General features: G+C 53.1%; 1 protein-coding gene across 4 annotated transcripts; it reads left to right on the top strand.

The window, feature by feature from the left end:
- The first annotated feature begins 10,332 nt into the window (after positions 1-10,332).
- MECR (mitochondrial trans-2-enoyl-CoA reductase) lies at positions 10,333-20,645 on the top strand. Of its 4 annotated transcripts, XR_009489546.1 has the most exons (12): positions 10,333-10,642; positions 11,893-11,990; positions 12,165-12,296; positions 13,758-13,901; positions 13,985-14,087; positions 14,301-14,403; positions 14,817-14,890; positions 15,296-15,356; positions 15,841-15,913; positions 18,698-18,902; positions 18,996-19,285; positions 19,794-20,645. XR_009489546.1 is itself a non-coding variant. In XM_059868740.1 (11 exons), the coding sequence occupies exons 1-11, from the start codon at positions 10,452-10,454 to the stop codon at positions 19,057-19,059; spliced, it is 1,248 nt and encodes a 415-aa protein (XP_059724723.1). In that variant the 5' UTR covers positions 10,333-10,451; the 3' UTR covers positions 19,060-20,645. The 4 variants fall into 4 exon arrangements, 3 of the variants coding, with proteins under 3 accessions (XP_059724723.1, XP_059724724.1, XP_059724725.1); XM_059868740.1 differs by having other exon boundaries at positions 18,996-20,645; XM_059868742.1 differs by having other exon boundaries at positions 10,419-10,559; positions 18,996-20,645.
- Positions 20,646-21,264: the final 619 nt, after the last annotated feature.

Genomic DNA, 21,264 nt, shown 5'->3' with positions numbered 1-21,264 from the left:
GCGGGGGGGCGCGGGAGGGGGGGGCGCCGGTACCGGGAAGGGCAACGGCGAGCGGGGCGGCGGCGCCCCCTGGCGTACACGAGCGGAGGCGCCGCGGGGGAAGTTTGGGAGCAGCAGGGCGGGGGGGCGGTCCCGGGAGTTACGGGGGCACTGGGGAGGTTCTCTGGTACCGGGGGAGAGGAGAGGTGGGGAGGGGTCCCGGGAGCTGGGGCGACGGGCGGCGCTCGGTTAAGGGAGGAGGTTCTCTCGTACTGGGGGGTGCGGGGAGAGGGGCGGTCCCGGGCGTTAAGGTGGGGGGGGAGGCGGTGCGTGGGTGAGGGGCGGGAGGGCCTCCTGTACCGGGGGGTGGGAGGAGGGGAATATCCGGTACCGGGAGAGAGGGGGAGGAAGTCCCAGGAGAGGCGGGGAATGGGGGTCCCGGGATTTGCGGGCTGAGGAAGGTGCACGCTTAAGGGAGGGGAGGTCTCCGGTGGCGGGGGAGAGCGGCTTGAGCTGCCCGGGCGCGCCTCTTGCTTACTGGGTGGTGCACGGGAGGGCCCCGCAAGGGTGCGGGAGAAAGTTGCAGCGGAGGGCATCCGGCTGCAGGGGGAAGGAGGGGTTTCCTGCGGGCAGGAGGCTGCCAGGCTCCAGAAGGCGGGGCCGAGTGTGCAGGGATGCAGGGATAGTCCCCAGCTTTGGGGGGCCCTGCCTCCAGAAGGGTCCCCACGACCCCTCAAATGCAGAGGGTGTCCTCAGGGGTCCCAGCTGTAGGGTCCCCACCAAGCTGGCGTAGATCCTGTGGGGTTTCCGGTTGCAGGACAGGTGCTGGGAGGAGGCTGGGACAGAAGGAGGTGATGGTGACACCCACTCTGGGGTGGATTCCCCCAGCCCTCGAGTGTCCCCCATCACCCCTGGGCTGTGCCCGAGGCTGTGGGGCAGAGACAAGACCCTGTGGGCTGGACACTGGGGACAGAGCCTCCTGCCCATTCCGAGGTGTCCTCGGACCCTGAAACCCCCCTGGTCCTCCACCACAGGTTGGATGTCCCTAAGGAACAGGGACAGGGTGCTTAGCTCTGCAGGATGGTGACAGGGAAAGCCAGACAAAGCTGTTTGGGAGTGGCAGTGACACATGAGACCCTGGTGACACCCAGCAAAGCCACCGTCCCCCCAGCGTAGGAAGGGGGTGACAGAAAGAGGGGCAGGATCTAACTTAGAGTGAGCAGAAAGGAGAAAAACCTGAAAGGATGTAAAAGGAGGAAAATTTCTGTCCCTTTCCCAGCTGAGTGCACAGGATCAGGCACAGCGCACTGGCAGCCCTGGTGTCCCTGCCAGCGGTGCCAGCGGGGATGAAAGGCCCCTTGTTTGTTGACATCCTCTCCAGCCCTATTTCTGGAGGAAAATGTTTTCCCAAAGGTTTGGGGTGAGGAGGAGGAGCGGAACTTTGCATCAGCTTTCTGGTGTGATCCATGCTTAGGTCACCTAGCCCCGACTGCAGCTCCAGGGTGGGAAACTGCCCAGGCACAGGTAAACTTGGAAAGCAGAGGGAACAATGCTGGAAATATTGGGACTTCTTACCCCAAATCACACAGGGAGAATCCCTGGCATTGGCATCACCCTGCGATGATTCAGCCTTGTCCTGAAAGACAGCACCCAGTTGCCAGCATCCAGCAGGGTGACAGAGGCACGGGGGATGGTATCTGGGTGTTGCTGAGCCCGGTGAACCCACCAGGAAGATCCCAGCCCCGGAAGTAGGACAGCACAGCCCGCCAGCTTCATCCAAGTTCGCACATCCCTAGGGATGCTGCTGTGCTGCTTCTCCGTGTTGGGCTGGCTTCATTATCTGGGAACACTGCAGAGCCCCCGCCTGGCCCCCTCCTCCCTGGCATAGGGGTTCAGCACATCTGGGGTCACCTCAGAGCTGCCAACCCCAAATACTCCTCCTGGCAATGTCCTTGGTGTCACCCCTGTCTGTGCCATGGGGGTACAAAACGTTTATCTTTCATTCCCAGTTGCCCCCAAGCAGCCCAATTGCTCGCAGCAGCAACCCTGGCAGGTTAGCACCATGATGACACTTCTTGCAGGAATGCATCTGTCCCCACAGATATGGGGACAAACCAGACCCTGTACCATGTGTTCCCGAGCCAGGATAGCACATTTGGGGTGAGGGCAGAGGGTGATGGACACTCCTCTCCAAGTTGTCCCACGCTGAGCATGGAGTGATCCTGACAAATCCTCTTCCAAGTGACACTAAAAGCCTGTTAAAATAATGCCCAATAAGGGATTTAAGCTGCTTAGATGTGTGGCAGCGAAGGCAGGAGAGGGCTGGCATGGTGCAGGCTGGCATGGTGGCAGAGGGTGGCATTTTGCAGGGTCCCCCTGGAGTTTTTTTGAGGAAAAATCCCCCAAATCCTTCTGGGAAGAGGAGCTGGGTGATGCAGCAGCCGAGGGATGAGCTGGGGATAGTCTCTGCCCAGACTGGGGAGGAATCTGCTGGGGTCTTGACCCAGCAGCCGAACTGAAAATGTTCAGGGAAGAAATGCAGCCAAGGGTAAGCAGAAGGAGGATATTCCGAGGATTCTGGTGGAATCAACCAGGAAACCTGGAGGTTTTAAGCTGCACAAGCCTGCTGGAGCACTGTGCTGTGCTTTCCACCACCTTTTAAACCCCTGAATTGTACTTCCAAACCAATCACTTCAAAAAGCAATAAAAAGGGGTTTTGTTGCAGCCAGCGTATCACAACAGAACTATTCCCCATTCCCTGTGGGTCATCGTCCTGCTCCAACAGTCCCACAGCCCATCTGTGCCACCTCCTCGGGTGAGCCCTGGGTGCCACTCCCATACTTCTCCACAGGGATCATTAATGCACCCAGGACCTACTGCGCACTGCGGGCACGGCACGAATTTCGCATGAGCGGAGCGGGAGGGACACGCAGGCTCCACAAAGGCTCCTTGTCCCCGCGAAGGGCTGGCACTGGCCCAGGGCAGGCGGGTGGCACCTCCCAGAGGCTCTTCCCCTGGGGAAGGGGCTTGGGGGAGCCTCCCAGGATGATGGAGCTGGGTGTGGGGAGGGATGGTGGATGGTGTGCATTCATGTTGTGACCAGGTTTGGGGACAAGCAGGAATTGTCCCAAGGGCTCTGCATGAGGACAGTTACTGACAATTGCCCCTCCAGCACATCCAGCTCAATCCAGCTGTCCAACAGGGCTGAAAGGGAGGAAAGTTTGGGCAAGGACCCATCACTGCTTCCCCGAGCTGGGGGGGACCTGCCTGGCACTGATAGAGCCAGGGGTGCAGACAGGGACACAGGATGGCTTTGGAGGGGGCACAGCACCCATCATGCATGGTCTGGGACTAACCCTGCACTGAGGGAAGAAAGGAGGGACAAAGGGAAGCAGTGAGGAAAGAAGGATAGATGGGCAAACGGCGCTGCCCCATGCAGCTGCAGGGATGAAGCCAGTGACAACCCCTCAGGACCAAGCTCCATCCCATTTCCAGGGTGCAAATCCTTTTCCCTAACCCTTCCCAAGCATCTCCTCCCACCCTGAGCACTGGCAGGATGAGCATACAGTCCCCTGCCCTGTCTCCCTGTGCCATCAGCCCCCGACGGTCTTGCAGGAGCAATCAAGTTAAAATGAAGTAATCACTTTTCAAGTACAGTCATTTGCAGGAAAAATATAGGCCTTGCTGTGATTGCAAATGGTCTCCACCTCTACCATCCCTCCCACTCGAGAGAGAAATGTTTTCAGCTCCGGGGTGCTCAGTGACAGCAGCCTCAAGCGCAGCCAGTGTGACTACATCACATCTTATGGCTTTTCCCAGGCTGGGGGTAAAGAGATGGGATTTGGGGCTTTGAATCTCTAAGGAGCCAGCAGTACTTCCAGGAGGATTCTTTTGCTCTCCGATATCTCTGTGACATGGTAGGTTGAGGGAGTGGGGCTGCCTTGTGCCCTTATCCCAGAGCCCAGGGATGGAGCTGCAGCACCCACTGGTCCTCCCCAAACCACTGGGCGAGCATCTCCATATTGACCATACCAAAACCATTTAAATTTTGACTTATTTCAGGATACCATCTTTTGCTGCCAGCACTTCCTCATTTTTCCCCATTAAACCCACAGGACGCAGAGCCCATCACTCCCTCCCTGGCATTGCTCCCAGCAGTGCCTTCCCTGCAGCAAATGGCTCTTGCAGAGCTGATGGGACACAACACCCCACACTGAATTTTAAGCAATTTTACCCCCCCAAAATTTTTTGCCTTCTGTTTTTTTTTCCTTCTTTTCCCTTTACTCCAGTCTTTCTCCCTCTTACTCCCATATCCCCCCGTTTCTTTTTCTATACCTCCACCTATCACACCCCCATCCAGCTCTTTCTAACAACTCTCTGCTATTTTCTTAAATCACCTGCCTTTTGCTAATGCCAAAAGCCCTTTTTCTTTCTTAACAGACAAAATAGATTATCTCATCCTGCTGTTCTCCTCCCTGTCTGTCCAGCCCCAAGTGGTCAGACGGCTGCCGCGGTGCTGTGGCCGGATGTAATAGGGCTATTAGATGAGTTATCACAGCCTGAAAGGATGAAATAACTTCTGTGCCTTCTTCCAAATAAAACTCCCTATTCCTGTTCAATGCAACAAATGAACAAGAGTTTCCAGGGGAAATAGCCAGGAAAATGTTAGAAGATGTTACAAGGTGTTAGAAGGTGTTATTTAAGATCCAACCCTTCACCAAGCCACCTCTTGGTTTGGGCTCAAAGGGCACGGGGGTTTCTCCAAGGGGAATTGGGAAGCCCAAAGGATCAGTGCCAACACGCAGAGCTAAATCCTCACCCGGGTGCTGCTCCAAAATTTTTTGACTGCTCGGTGGCACAACCTCATGAATGTCCCATATGTGGCTGAATCCTTGGACCACTTGTGTCCAGCAAACTGCTGTTTTCTCACCCCAGGTACTAATTCCAAGGAGAAACTTTGCTTTTCATCTCAGAAAGAGATGTCTCAAATTGTCCCTGCATTTCCCAAGAGGTCCATGCAATGTCCCCAGATCTGCAGGTGGAACATCCAGCCCAGCCCACAGCAGCATCCCCTGCAGCCCCTGCCCACAGCAGCATCCCAGCCCCTGTGGGAGATGCTCTGAAGCCAGCCGGGAGCCCTGGGTGGGTCCTGCAAGCTACCACTGCCCTGGCCAGCCCTGACTGACCTCCCTGTGCCACCAACTCCCTCAGTGGGGTTTTACAGGGACTTCCTTAGAGGGATGAAACCCTCAGGGCCTCCCTTCTGGGTGGCGAAGAACAGCCCAAGGCAGCAGCTCCACTGCAGAATTTCAAATCCCAACACTTACTAGGACTCTGCTTTTTCCCCCTCTGCTACCTCCCTAAACCCTCCCATTTCTGTCCTCTCTGGAGTGTGACAGACATGTGGACACCGGCACCACCAGTGTCAACTCTGGGCACGCTGTGATGCTCTTGGGGCTGCACCCATGGTACCTGGAGCCACAGCTGCTTCCTGGCCACCCGTGCAGGAAAAGCCCAAATATTTCCTCCATGTCACCTTGTTGTGGGCTTATTTATCTCCCTTCAGGTCATTTTTGACTCTTTTTTTTTATTCCTGGAAAGACCTCTGTGAGTGTGGGGTGGAAATGCAGGAATAGCTCTGCATTACCTTGTGATCCCTACCCTGGAATTGTCACATAAACAGTTAAAAATCACATTACTGGGGACACAAGTGTCCATTCCAGTCCCTTCCTTGCTTTTGGAGCTGTCTGGGAGTGTCATAAATGCTCCTGGAATTTTTGCAGACTGCTTTTAACCCCAAAATACACCACAGTACTATGCACCATCCGTCTGTCCACCTGCTCAGCACTTCACCCAGCCCAGCTGCCATTCCAGCTGCATGGATTTGCCCATCCCTAAACCTCGCAAGGAAATGACCTTGATTAAAAACCAACCAGAACCAAGGCATTGAACCTGAGCAGTTCTACAGCAAAGCTCTTTGTGCTGCTCCTTCGGTATTGCCTCAGGATGGAGGTTTTCTTGAGGGGGGATGTAAATCAGCTGAGGCATTTTGTGTCTCTGATCACATCCAAAATCACAAATGTCATTTATTTTCAGACCTGAGGTTTGGCTATTGCTCAAATTTCTCATAATCATGTCTCAGTGCTGACAGGCTAGAGCCTGAGCACAGAGCTGGCTGTGCAACCAGCTCCTTTTAAAATCCAACAGCAAGGAAAGGAGGGAACAGTATCACATCCAACTCTTATTTATTATCATTTTAAATTTGGTTTTACATCTTGTTTGGGTTTATTTTGTTCAGTTTTATGTACAGGTGAAGTGTCAGCTCTTCTCTCTCTTGTATGCCCTCCTCTGAGCATCAGCAGCTCTGCTTTGGTGCCTTTCCAAACCCCGTTGGGGAAAGGATGCGCTCGGCAGTTTGTGACAAAAGGAGTTTATTGGGCATTTCATGGGAACAAACAAAACCAGCTGGCTCAGGAATGGACAGAACCCAGACATCCATGAGTTCTTTTCCCAAATAATTGCTCATGCTAACAATTTCCTGCAATGATGGGGAAATTTCAGGTCTATAGACAACAGAAGGAAAATGAGAAGTTAAAATGCAGTTTAAAAAGGATAAAATTCACCAATTTGGTGCCTTTCTTCACCTGAGCAACTTTTCAAGCTGTTCCAAGAGATCTTCCCTGCCAAGACACTTGGGATCATGCCTCTGGGTGCCATTGTGGCAACATGGGGCCCAAAAGAAGCATCTTCCCAAAAGCAGTGTTTCTCCTCCCCACCCCGGCCGTGCTCTTCCGCATCCAGCTGGATGATGCCCTGTGAACATCACACCTCAGTTCTGAGTCACCTCCCAAACACCAATCCCCAAGACCAGTTCCTGCACTGTCCCAAGCTGGAAAAATGCCGGAACAGGATGATTTTTGCATCAATCACCCTGAAAGTCCAGGGATGGACCAGCTCCACTGCACAACCTGAATATTGGCGGCACAGGGAAAAGCCATGATGGGAAAAGCAAGGAGCAAGCAAGGATGATGTCCCAGCACAGCTGGATCCTCTCAACATCTCCCTCTCCTTCCTTATTTATGGCTGGAGCTGAATCCTCCTTGTTCATCTCCTTGGCAGACGATCAGAACTCATCAATTCTCCATTCGCCACCGAGCATCGTGTTTCTTCCTAGACATTTTTTCTTAATTATCTGACAATAAAACAACTTAAAGGGGGTTTAATAAAAAATCAGAGAGGCAAGAAGGCAAGAAACAGCCATCAGTGTGCTTAAAAAAACAAAACCTCTGTGGGCATCCCATCTCACTGCCCTCATCCCCATGTGGAGCTGAAGTATCAGGCACACATTTTGAGGTGAAGAATTCAATAGTTTATGGGATTGTCCAGCGCCATCAGTGATGTTAAATGTGAGATTCAGGGATAAACCAAGGATTATGTAAAGCAGACCTTTAAGGACAATGTGTTTTCCATTCAAAGACTCAGACATGTCTAATAAAAAACAATTGATGTCAGAGCAATGGGGCGCTGCCAGCAGTGCTGGGTTTGGGGTGAATGAGGCTCAAAATGGGAAAATAACCAGCTGAGCTGTTCTTACGCATTACAAAATGCAGGAGGTGGGGATGGACTGGCCCCAGGAGCCTGCAATGGACACAGGAGCAGGATGGTGACTGCAGTGATTGGGAAGAGGGAGAAGGGTCTGGGGACACAGGAGCTCAGTGCTCGAGGGCTGGGGCAGCCCCTCCGCCACCTTCCCCCATGGGGGATTCTGAGCATCCCCTTCTCTGCCTGGACCAGGAAGATATTTTGCAGCTTGTTTCACAAGCCTTGTCCTATTGGCGCATCCCAGCCCTGAAATCCCAGCCCAGCCTCCTGATCTGATGTCTAGGGGATCCAGCAGGGCTTGGACCACATCTAGCTGCCCTGGAACAGCTGCGGAGATGCAACATCAAAGTCCCCCCTCAGAAACCCTTCCCAGAAATCTCTCCAGCCTCAGCTTTCTTATTTTTTCCTAAGCAAAGCAGACACACCTTCCATTTCTCCACCCAAAAGGGAAAAGGCAATAAATTATTATTCCCTTTAATTAAAAGGGGTGTCAGTCTTATAAGCAGTTAATTAATAATTCCACGTTAACCTAATTAAGCACTGGGAGAGCTGGAGGCAGCACAGTCCACACGAGGCACCCGGAGTTGAATCTGCTGGGTCAACTCCTCCTAAACCTGGAGATAAAATCTCTGTCCTCAACAGGATTTAGGGATGAAATCCCAGCAAATGCTACCCTGGTGTCTCTAAGGTGCTTGTTCCCACCCTGCATCCCCTCACGCCTGCAGGAACAAATCCAACTTATCATCAGCACTTTTGCTTTCCAGCTGTGCCCAAGTGTGAACAACTCCAATTAATCAATGGCTGTATAAATCATGATATTGTGATAAATCAGAGCTCATTAACAATAACAGGGGTTAAAGCAGAGGGAAGCAGAGGACAGCACTCCTTCCCCCTGCCAGGTGCTGGGGAATCATCACCTCTTCCTCCTCTGCCCACCCACTCCTAAACCCTCAACTGCAAAGTGGATTTTCATGCAACACTCCCATAAAAAAGTGCAATTCCAGGATATGAAGTAGTCATTAATCACCCGGAAATTGTGCTTGTTACAGGAGAAACATTAACAAAATATTCATAAATCGTCTGCCAGCTCTGATTTGCTGGTGCACACGTTTGCAAGGGGATGGAGAGGCCTCTCATTTGGCTTCTGTAATTAGTGATTAACCCTTTGTCATGTGGGGCAGAGCATGGACACAACCAGCATTCTCCACCATGTATTGCTCATGCAACCCCCCAACACAAAATATCTGAGGCATTCCTGGCGTCCTTGGAAAGCTGTAGGTTATTAAAATCCCATTATTTCATTGCTATGATTAGATTAAAATTATTAAATGATTGAAATGTCCAGCCATGCTGGAGGCAGCTGGGGAGGCCCCTTCCTGCCTGGAGGTAGAGGTGCTGCCAGGACCTGGATGTGCCCAGGATCCCAAACTAACCAGATGGGAAAACGCTGTTTTGTCCTCTGACTCTGCTGTCCTTGCAGTGACATCACATGGGAGACCTTTACATCCACCTACAAGTGACCTCAAGGCTCCTTATAAACTGAAGAAGTCAGTGAGAAAAGTTCTTTTTTTCTTCTCTCTCCCCCGTGCTGTCACAGAGGCTCTGGTGGGAACACCGCTGAGCCCTCCAAGGCACGCCCAAAAGCAAATCATAACCCAGAAAAGGCACAAACCTTGTCACCCGCATTTGGAAGAGAGTTTTTTCCAAATCTGAACTTTTTCTTCATTTTGAATCTGAATTCACACCCCAAAGAATATGTTGTTTTCCTTTTCTGTTAAAAAAGTATGTGAACTATCAAGCAGCTTGACTAAATCTTCTATTTAGGATCACGACAGCCTTAGGGCTGGGTCACCTGAGACAGAAAAGATCCTGACCTGAGCACCTGGCCTTGTTTTAGTACCCACCTGTGTCTGTCTGTGCTGGATCACTAGAATGGGGCCAGTCTTGGGACGATCTGTGAGGATCCAGGAGGAATATGTGGGGCCGAACCAAGCAACTCCTCCCTTGGATATCAATCCTTTGCAAAGCAATTCTCTGTGACAGGTCTATACGGAAGGCAGGAGGCTCTGCTTCTCCTTTCCCCCTCTGATGTAGTCAGTTTTAATTGGAAAACTAAATGAGAACTTTCCTTCAAGACAATTATACAAAACATTGAATTAAATTACTATCGGGATTTTTTTTTCTCACCACTTGTGTCAGGCATCTGCTGTTTTAAATAATCATCTGACGAAAACGTCCCTGCAGCTCTCCCTGCCGGGAGCGTGTCTATCCCGGACAGGGCAGCTGGAAGGCACCGGGTAATAAAGCAGAGAAAAGGGACTTTTCTCCCCAAAATCACAGAACCATGGAATGGTTAGGGTGGGAAGAGACCTTAAAGCTCATCCCATTCCACGCCTGCCATGGGCAGGGACACCGTCCACTGTCCCAGGCTGCTCCCAGCCCCGTCCAGCCGGGCCTTGCGCACTGCCAGGGATCCAGGGGTGTCTCACAACGACGATCCTGGAGGTATTTTCCAATCTAAATGATTTCATGATCTAGTAACCACGCGGACCGAGATGCTCCTGCGCCCATCACCGATGCCCGTCGCACAGAGAGCTCGGCTGCCCAGAGGCGGGGACAGTTAATAACGTTGTCGCGTTTTGGGGACAAACCAGCGGGAAGCGGACCGAGGGAGGGCGGGAGGCGGCCCCGCCGAATCCCCGCCCCCTGGGCGCAGGAGCGGCCGGGCCGCCTTAAGACGCGGGGGACGGGGCCGGTCGGGGGCGGGGGCAACCCGAGCGTCCCCGGCGGCAGCGCCGGGCTCAGCCGGGGGAGCGCGGAGACCTGCCGAGTTCTGCCGAGCGTAGCCGAGTTCAGCCGAGAGGAGGCGAATGCAGCGAGCGGCATCGCGGGCGCTGGGCGGGTCGCGGACCCCCCGAGTGCTGACTTCCCTGGGTCGGACTCCCCGAGTGCTGACCTCCCTGGCTGGGACCCCCCCGGTGCGGGCACGATCGGCCACGGCGGGGACCCCTCCGCTCGGGCTGCTCTATGAGCGGCATGGGGAGGCCGCAGCTGTCGTGCAGTAAGGGGGGGACAGGGGGATGCATTGCAGGGGGTGCAGAAACGGGGTGGGTGTGAATGTGGGGGGGCGTTGCAGGGAGGGGATGCAGGCGTAGGGCCAAGGCTGGGGTGGGTGGGCACAGCTGGGCAGAAATCTGGAGCAGCAGGAGTGCAGAGAAGAGTGGGGGTGCAGGTTTTGGGGTGCTGCAGGGCTGCTTTGGGGGTGCAGTGCAGGGGGGTCAGGACTTGGCCACCCCAGATGCATAGGGTGGGGATGGGTTGCAGCTCCCTATGGGACCCCTGAACACGCAGGGGGACTGGAGGACCCTAGGATGCCCCAATGTTTTCCTGGTGCCATGGTCTCACAGGTGGATGCTGGGGTGATGCCTCCATATCCCTCACCCTCTTGATGCTGCTCTGTCAATTGGCCTTAAACCTCATGTTTTTCTCAAAAACCTTGTTCTTGCTTAATTTGGGGTATGACAGGGAGGTCAAAGCCTCAGCATCGCTGTGCCCCAATTTCACCCTGGTTTGCATCCCATGGATGGGTCTTCCCTTTGAGATCCCAATTTAGGGACTAAAGCAGCATCACAAGCATTTTTTGGTACAACTGCTGATGCTTGGCATCACAAATCCTGGAAAGGAGAAAGTTGTCGTTTAGTGGAGTTTAGGCCTTTTTTTTCAAGGGAGGAGACTTTGACCTTTTGCTGCCCCTCTTGAACCAGCTCAGTTCATGCTGATACATTATCCAGGTGCATCCCTGTTTTTTTGGAGAAGGACTGTGGCTCTTCCAAATGATCATTTAGTTGTGCAATGGTGCTTGTCACCACTGCTACTTCCTGAGATTTGCTGTTACCATCCCATTGCTTGTGCAAGACTGGTCTTGCTTTGTGCTTTGTGACTTCCCCCTTTTCACAGATTTCCAGAAATACCCTAGGTTCCCATAACGCTCGAGCAGGGCAGGATGAGCCATAAAATCCCCAGCCAAAACCGCAGCTTTTTTACACAATCTGCTGAGTTGTTAAGTTTAGTGAGCATCTCTAGGCTTGGTGACATGGGATTGGTTTGGGTGGTTGGTTTTTAGCAGCCTCCTCCAAAAATCTATTCTTCTGTCTAACAGAAGTCTGATTGTTTTGATGGGATGGGGCATACGGTGCTGTTAATTGAGGTGAGGTGTGTAGGTGATACAGGCACCCTCCAGCTTCAGCCACAGCACAAAAGACATCAGCAAACTGGTGTTAATGCCCTTTTCCTTTGTATCTCCCTGTTCAGACTGAAGGATCTGGAAGTGCCCAAGCTGGGGGACTGCGATGTCCACGTCAAGATGTTGGCAGCCCCCATCAATCCTGCCGACATCAACATGATTCAAGGTAGTGTGTTGGATTAATACTTTGCACATTGGTTCTTGCAGGATGCTCTGAGTTGGAAGGGACCCACGAGGATCTTCAAACCCAGCTCCTGTCTCGGAGGGTTCAGATATGGCTCCTGGCATGGGGATTTTGGGGTATGAGGGGGTCTCCAGCTCACCTCCAGCTTCCCTACAGGGACCTACCCCCTCCTGTCGCCGCTGCCGGCTGTGGGGGGGAACGAAGGTGTCGGGGAGGTGCTGGAGGTTGGGCGCCATGTGACAGCTCTGAAACCTGGGGACTGGGTCATCCCCGCAGATGCCGGACTTGGTGAGTTCATCCTCAGCACTGCTGGGTCCTTGCTCACCCCCTCCTGCAAAGCATCTTCCTAGGGCATCTTTGGGGTGCTGGAGCCCATGTGGGGGTGCCCAGGCTTGCCCAGAGAGCAAACCCTTAGTCAGCTCCTGTGTGAGCTGCTTTGGGGATTTTGGGGGTTCCAGAGCAAAAGTACAGCTTTCCAAAGCACCATCTTTGCAGGGTGTGGGTAGAGCCATGAACCCCTGCACTTAGAGCAATTACACCTGATGGGATGGGACTCAAAATGGGGAACAAACTCCCTTAGGGAGTGCTGGGTGGGGGAAGCAGGAGTTGGAACTTATTTAGTACCATGTGAGACCAATCATAGTGAAACAGTTGGGATGATTGATGGGGTTATTTCTTACCTGTTTATGTCTTAGTTTGTTTTCACCACCTGTTTTTCTTTTAAATTAATTAATTAATTTTTATTTTATTTTTAATGTATTTTTTAAAAGCAAGCTCAGTTCCTGCTGCCCAGCCCTAGCAAGTGATGCTGCTCATCCTCCACAGACATAGGAACGTTCTTGAGAAGGATTGGAATCCCCAGGAAATGGGCTTCTGTGCACAGGACTTACCATGCACCCTAGAACACCTGGAATAGGAGCAGTGGCAATGCCATTCCTTATGCCAAACTTAAATTTAGCAATAATCTTCTTTTCTGTAGCATAGACCCTTTATGGAATGTCTGCTATTATAAAGCATTGCAGCAATCTGTGTTTCTCTGGAAACAACCACATTTTGTCCCATCAGCTTAGAGCTTCCCTAAAGACCTGGGATAAAACATTTCACACGGGCAAGGTCACGGTGGCCTCTCACTGTAGTTTTCTCCTTAATAATGCTCTGCTGAGAAAGTGTGGGAATTTATTTCCCAACAAATGTCTCCCATGCTCCTCCAAAATGCCAATGGCCTGATATATGCTGGTTGTGGTTTAGTGTCACAGCTTGTTCTTGGCCTATTTCCTCTTAAAAGACTTTTTGCTAAATGAGAGAAGGAAAACGATAAAGTTAAGAGCCTAATGGAGTATTTTTAAGCATAAAACCACTGTAAATAGATGATAGAGGGTTAAATTGGATATAAGCATAGAGGGAGTAAAGCTGACTAAATTGGCTTGGAATATATGGGTTCATCCATAGGATGGAGAGTATTTCCATTATCTCTGCACACATATCCAGGGAGCCCCAGTCCCATTAACCCTCTGGGAAATGATTAGGCTTTGCTGGGTGATAAATCTTGGCAGGCAGCGAGGAATCCATTCCTTGCCCTTGAAGCATTTTGACTCTACCCATATGAGAACCCATTCAATAATTCTCTCTCCAGGGTGTAGCTGGTTCCCAGCACTTGATGCTGCCAGTGCCAAGGCTACAATGTGAGCTGATGGTTTTCTTTTGCTTTCCCCCCTGCTGTGGCTGTGCCCGTGGTGCTGCTGTTCCCAGGGACGTGGCGGACGCGGGGAGTGTTCCCTGAGAAGATGCTGCTAAAGGTGCCCAGTGACATCCCAATGCTCTGTGCTGCCACTCTGAGCGTCAACCCCTGCACAGCGTTCCGTCTGCTGGCTGACTTTGAGAGCCTGGCACCTGGTATGGCCCTGTCATGAGGGAGCAATTCCACCCAGATTTCCTGGCTGCCTCTGCAGTGGGAATCTGGGTTTATTCACATCCAGGTGACTCCATCATCCAGAACGCTGCCAACAGTGGGGTGGGCCAGGCCGTCATCCAGATCGCCAGGGCCTCTGGCATCAAGACCATCAATGTGGTGAGGGACAGGTGGGTCCTCTGGGGAGGAGCGAGTTTGGGAACTGGATCTGCTCATCCTGCCCATCCAACCCAGGATTTTCTTCCATTTCCTCCTCCAAGTTGTTCTCCAGCCTCTTCCCTGTTGTCCCCACGCAACACTGGAGCAGGAGGAAGAAGAAGGGGGAACTCTGCTTCCTGGCTCATCCTGGCTCCTCTTTTTTTATCTCGTTTTTCCCTCCCCAGACCTGATCTCCCAACACTGGTGGAGAGGCTGATGGCCCTGGGCGCTGACCATGTCATCACAGAGGAAATGCTGAGAAAGCCAGAGATGAAAGATATATTTAAGGTACCTCAATGCTGATCCCACTGAGAGATGGTCCAGGGCTGTTGCTGCTGTTCAGCACTGCAGAGAAATGCAGGGATGGTGGGAAGGACAAATTTCTCTCTGGATCAGGATTTAGCCCTGGTAGTGGAGGGATTTTGCTGCTGCCACAAGGGAAGGATCACAGATTTTGGTTCCAATCAGACTGGGCTTGAAGCAGCCTGGTCTAGCTGAAGTTATCTTCTGCACATGGCAGGGGATTGGAATGAGTCCCTTCCAACCCCAGCTGTTCCTTGAGTCTCATGGATTTTAGCTCTGCTACTCTCAGCAGCCCTCAGGTAAATGTTGAGGTTAATGCAGATGCTTTATCAAGAACCATGGTCCCATCCCCTAAAGAAATCATAAAATTTGGGAACCTTTGTCATAAACCCTTGCAGAGCATCCCGAGGCCCCGGCTCGCCCTGAACTGTGTTGGAGGCAAAAGCACCACAGAGATGCTGCGGCATCTGCAGTAAGTTTGGATGGGTGGTTTGGCTTGGGCACAAGCCTGGGGACAGAAACTGGCAATAGAGGGTCTTGCTCTGGAGTCTGTTGAACTTTTGGAGAGGGAAGATGAATGGAAAAGTGGTTTTGGGTAACAACAGTGATTTGAAGTCTCACGCTGCTGGAGGTAGTTGGGGTCCAGTTGTGAAGATCCACCAGGTCCTGGCCAGGTGTAACTCATGTGCTGAGCTGCAAATTCAGCTAATGGTGCACAGAAACAAGAGGAGAGCCTGGAAAGTGGGATCTGAGGGGTAACTGGGGAGCCCTGTGTGCAAGGACAGCCCCAGGGCAGCTGGGGATGGCAGAGGAGGAGGTGGCAACTCAGAGCTGCACTTTTGGGACCACCTAACCCAATACCTCTTTCCTACTCCAGGCCCAAGGGGACTGTGGTCACCTATGGGGGGATGGCAAAGCAGCCTGTGATGGTGCCTGTGGTGAGTACTGGGGATGTCCCTCCTTAGTCTCCTGTGCTCCACTGCACGTCCCCATCCTCTCAGTACAGTGGGCACCTGGCTTTCCGCAGGTGCAGATTGAGACCCTCCAGCCTTTTTATATGCTTGATGGGGTCCATCACAGGACAAGCTGCGTCCCACTGCTGGGCTCTTGGCTTTTTATATGGAGGGTTTGGGCTGCCAAAAAATTCTAGGGGGGAAATGATCTCGCAGGTGCTGAGCATCAAACCTACCCTGACTCCACACCTTGGAGTCACCTCTCCGCATCTCTGGCTCACAAATGGGAGCTCTAACAAGGGGCCTTACTGCCACTTTCCACCACTGTCATGCTGGGAGGGGACACACACGTGTCACTGCCTGTGTGAGGGGATATGGGAGTCACTGGATGCACAAGGGGATGCTGGTGTCATTTGTACAAGAGGATATAGGTGTGTCAGTGGGTACACAGGTGTCGCACATTCCACAGAGTGCCTTCATCTTCCGGGACATGAGGCTCCGCGGGTTCTGGATGACACAGTGGCGAAAGGACCACGCGCAGGGTGAGCTGGGGGGGCTGAGTGACCTGAGCTGGGGGGGGAGGGGGGGGCTGAGGGATCTGAGCTGAGGGGGCTGAGGAGCCTGAGCCAGGGGCCTGAGGGACATGAGCCTGGGGGCTGAGGAGCCTGAGTTGGTGGTGCTGAGGGTCTGTCCCCTGTCAGGCGTGGGAGTGGGGACAAACCCCACTCAGCACCATCCTCACTCCCACTCACAGAGCCATCTCTCTTGTCCCAGTGATGCCTTGAGAGGCTGCCTAGAACAGAGGCTAGACAGTGTTAAAGGAATAAAGTAGGTATTTATTAAAAGGCTTCCTTCAAAGGACACACCTTGGGCAGTGCAAGAGCCTGGCCGAGGGTACACCCAAGATGGACAGTGGGTCATAAGTTTTCACACTTCTGTAAGTTTTGGTCCATTTCCATTTCGGGGTTAATTGTCCAATTACAGTCCCATCCTCCCAGTTTGCTCTCCTCAGTTCACTGCTGTTTGCACTTTTTGGGCCTGAAGCTGCAGCGGTGTCCTTATTTCTGGGTCTGGAAAAGGATTGTTCTGTGTGACTGAGCTGTGAGGAGAACTTGCTGACACTTTATATGAAGTTCAGAGTTACACACTAATGCAGGACAGAATCTGGAAAATATGAAAGCTAAAACTTAAGGCATCACCAGGGTGCTGAGACAATGGTGCTGGCCTCAGGCAGGGACCATGCCAGGGGCTCTTCCCTCATCCCACATGCCTGAGCTGGGGCATGTCACACCCAGGGACCCCATATGGCCTCAGGCGGGTGTTCCCAGGGGTGGTGGATGGCCCTGCATGGCACAGTGAGAGCTCACTCCTTCCTGTGCAGACCAGACAAGCGTGGCTGCGATGATGGACACCCTGTGCCAGCTCATCCGCAGGGGCCAGCTCACAGCGCCGGCCTGCACCAAGGTCCCGCTTCAGGACTACAGGGCAGCACTGGAAGCCTCCATGAAGCCCTTTGTGTCCTCCAAGCAGATCCTCCTCCTCTGACCTGCAGCTCCTGGAGCCCTGTCCTGTTCCACATTCTTGTCCACAGACTTGAGGGGGGAAAAGACCCCCCAGATCCCTTGAATTTCTTTTTTTCCTTTGTTTTTCACATTTTGGATGCCCACTGAAAGCTTTAAAAGCCTCCACAGCTTTGTGTGGAAGTGCTGCAGGTGGGAGGCTGCATCTCACTGTGGCTGGGGGGAGTTTGGGATCCCAAATGATGGCTTGCTCAGCTCAGGGTGTGAAAAGAGAGCAGTTCCTCTTCAGATGTGCTTTGGGGGTTGGCAGGGCTGTAGTTATCCCAGCTGGAATGTGGGATGGGCAGGGAAGCCCAAGTCATCTCCCTGCAGCCCTGCTGCCTTCAGGACAGCTCCAAGTGGGAGGAGGAAGGGGCATGGACTGCCCAAATGGTGAGGGGTGCTGTGCTTGGAGTGGCCCTAGGTGCTGCTGCAGCTCCTGGAGGAGCCCTGTGTCACCCCTGGCTGAGTTTGGCCAAGGGCACTGCAGAGGCCAGAGCCTCTGGCCATCATGAGCTGAAGCCAGGCCGTGTCCCTGAAGGCCCTCCTGCCCGGGTGTGGGACAGTGACTGTGACGCAGAGCAATGTGAAAAGATTTATTATTGAGAACAACCAACAATGTGTTCTTGCTTCCTCCTGTGCTGCTCTTTTACTATATGACCCCACAAGCTCCCTATGGTCCCTGCTCTGCCCGGTCCAGCTGGCCAAGGTCCGGCAGCGCTGGCTGTGCAGGTGGGGCAGTGGCCGTGTGCTGGAGTGTGGCCGGCCGCAGGCCCCGGCCCCAGCGTGGCCATCCCAAAGCACGGACGGGAGAGTTGGGGGCGGCTCAGCCCCGGGCCCCTGCGCAGCCCCTGGGCTTCGTTGCCCAGAGCAGAGTGTGGGCAGTGGGAGCAGGCAGGGCCCGTGTGGGGCAGGAGGGGCGGTGTGGGGCCGAGCAGCCGCGGCTGTGTCTGCAGGGCCGTTTGTGTGGGGAGCGCCCGGCACTGCCCGCCCGGGGGGCTGTGTCTGCCCGGGCCTCGGGCACCGTGCAGCGGCTGCTCGGAGATGTCTGGGTGTCCTCATCCTCCTCCTCCTCTTCCGCTCCTTCCGCCGGCTGAGCATCTCACCTTTTCCTTGGGAGCTTTGCCAGCATTTCAGTGCCGGGGTCGGGGGGAGGGGGGCACAGCTAGGGGGTTTGTGCTTTCCCCAGCACCCTGCAGAGCCCTCCAGACACAGGGCAGGTCATCCCTCGTGAAAAAGGGGTTGGAGTAGAACAGCAGCTACAAAAGGCAAAGGAAAGGAGTTGTTTGATGCAAGGAGGAGGAAGAAATTTGAGAGAGCCAGGAGTTGGCTGGAAAGGACAAATGGGTGTTTAAAATGGGTGTTTAAAATGGATGTTTAAAGGACTCTGGCTTTGGCCAAGTAGTGTTAGGGCAGAGCTTTGTTAAGTCACATCCACCCTCATGTTTTGAGCATTTGGGAGCAGAGAAGTGTAGGGTTTTCAAAAGCCAGAAAACTGCTGAAGAAACCCAAAGTCCGCTAGTTTTCAGGCCCCTCAGCATGTCCAGAGTAACTGACCCCAAGACAAAACAAAGCTGTTTGCTCCCATCCAGTCTCCAGCCTTGTCAAGGCTCATTTTAGCTGAACTTGAACCTCCCTGTGAGCGTCCTGAGGAACCTCTGAGTTGGGAGGAGCTGATGTACCTTTCCCAGTGCAGACCCAGCTGCTGCTACTGCTCTGAGTTCCTCCATGGAGGTCAGCAGGGGAGAATCCCCTTCCATTCTGCAGAATCCATGGAACATGAGCTGGAGAAGAAAGCCTCTCATGGACTCGGCTTCAAAGATCTTCTGGGTCCCCCTCCTGCCCAGTACTTCCTTCCTGAAGAGCTTTTCTCCAATCACAACGCAGTTCCCATCATTGCCCCATCAGATCGACTTGAAACTCTGGCTGCTCAGAATCTCCCAGAGCTTCCTGAGGAAAGAGTCAGCCAAAGGTTTGGTGCTAGCAGAGATCTCTAAGGAGAAAAATTTCATGTTGTGGTCCCAGGATTCATCAGGCCAACCTTCAAGGGCGTTTTTGTCTGCAGGGGGTCCCACAGCAGCATCCCAAGATGGTCCCATATCATCTCCGGGATGGTCAGGAGAAGCTGAAGCCACCCACCAAGCTGGATCCTCCAGGACAGAAGCACAGGATGTCTCCTATGAAGACAGCTCCATTTAGACTTATTTTTCCACAGCTTGGCTCCCTCCAACCAGCTTCTTGGTTCTGACAGGCAGCAGGATGGAATCCTGTCGCTCCAGCTGCCTGGGAAGTTCTCCAGCCTGTGTTCCATCACAGTGACATCACAGCGTAACACCTGTCTTCTGGCAGCAGGAGGTGGGAGATGGAGAAATAACCCCAAAACCCTGATTTCCCAGAGATCTGTTTGAGCCCAGAGCTGATTCCAGCTGTATTTCCATGTGGAATGTCCTGCCAGGGCAGTGCTGTGTTCCAGTGCCCCTGGGAGCAGTACCCAGGGAGGGATGGGGAAGGGGACAGCATTGGGCATCCAAATGCCCCAGACCTCAGGTTTTTCACTTGGGACCTTCTCCCCCATGCAGAAATGCCAATATGGAATTCCTCTGGAATGATTCAGGTGTGTGGTATCCACAGGGCTGCTTCTCCTGTGACTGTCCCTGTTCCTGGGTGATGTTCTCAGATCCCAGCAGGCTCTCCATGCTGCTCCATAGCATGAACTGTACGAGAAATGTTCCTCAAACACATCTTGCAATGGAAATAACTTCCCTTGGGTTGGGTTCCTCAAACTTTCTTTGCCTCAGAACCTTCAGAACCCAGCCCAGGGACCTCACTGGTGTTCTCCCACCTTGTGCCCATTTCTCAACAGGCTCCGAGTGAGAGGACCGCGGAATTGTGTGGAATTGTGCATGGATAGAGGAATTGTGAGGGACTGGTTGTGTCAGCTGAAGGCTCTTCCGGGATTCATCCTGGAGTCCTGGATGAGTTGGTGGGGTTATGGCAGGGCCTCTCTGGATCTACCGAAGGCCTGGGGGGCCCAGGGAGATCACTCCTCTCTGGGAGCTGGCAGTGTCATTCCCATGCACAGAGAGGGTCTGGGGGACAGCCCAGGAAGGTGTACCTTCATTTGGGGGATTTTCTGGTCTCATGGGGTGAGGAGAAGAGCAGGGCAGGAATGTTGCTCAGGATTGGAGGGAGCACTGTCCAACTGCATGTGCACTTGGAAGAGCAAAACTCTCTGAAATTAAACCCCACTGCCATGCTGGCTACTAAATGGACATATCAAAGCCATTTCATCCCCCCTAAAACCCTTCACACTGAGACCTCCCTTAGCAGAAGGCAGGTGTGCCCCAGGATAGACTCTGCGCCAGCATCTCCCTTCTGTTCCTCCCTCCCTAATAAATCCCCCAATATTTTGCATTTCCTTTCCCCATGCCAGCATTGGAGGCAGAGCCCCATTGTGTGCCTCCGTGCTTCCTGATCAATTGATAAAGTGGGGAAAAAAAGCAAAAAAAGAGCCAAGAGATCGTTACGAGCACTAATAAGCATGGCATAAACCAGAAAAATTAAGGCAGAGCTTTTATCCCCCATTGTTTATTGGGCTCAGCATTTATTAAAACCCAACATGCTTTAGAGAACTCTTTCACAAAATTTTCTGACCTCTCACTCCTATACCAGGGCACAAAGGAATAAATAAATAAATTTAATTCTCCTTGTCAAATGAGCAAGATCATGGCTGGAAATCCAGCTGCTGGTGTTGCACCTACATAATATTAATCATTTTGGAGGTGATTGTGGGGTTTTTCAGGGGGGTGGCTACTAATGCTGGAATGTTCCAAGAGCCTCTGCTGGGATTTGGTGTGATTTAGGCATCTGACGTCTTAACGAAAAGGATAAAAATAATTCCCCAACCCTACATTTAGAGTTCCGCGAGAGGGATGTTGTTGCTCATCAGAGGGAATGAGGAAAAGCCAAGTCTGCTCACGGATGGGGAATGCCGTGGGGGGACGCCTGGGCACCCCGAGTTTAGGGATCCGGGACCCTCATCCCTGCCTGCCTTTGGGGTCCCATCAGGATACAGCATTTTGGGAGTGGGGCAATCCTCAGGCCCCTGCCAAAGAGAGGACCCCCTAAACACCTCGGCACCGTCATTAGCGCCCTGCACGTGGGAAAGGGGGAATCGATCCATCCTCTCCATAGAGAACGGGACCCCCATGGGAAGGCAAACCCCAATACACGCGGTGTATGAGGAGAGGGGACCCCACAAGCCCCCTTACCCATGGGAAGGGGGATCCCACACCGCCCTGCACATCAGATACGTGGGAACGCCCCTTCGGGCT

The sequence above is a fragment of the Haemorhous mexicanus genome, chromosome 27 (genome assembly GCF_027477595.1).
Source record: "Haemorhous mexicanus isolate bHaeMex1 chromosome 27, bHaeMex1.pri, whole genome shotgun sequence".
NCBI lineage: Eukaryota > Metazoa > Chordata > Aves > Passeriformes > Fringillidae > Haemorhous > Haemorhous mexicanus.
The sequence above is the reverse complement of the archived record's forward strand: the minus strand, read 5'-3'. Positions and strand labels throughout refer to the sequence as shown.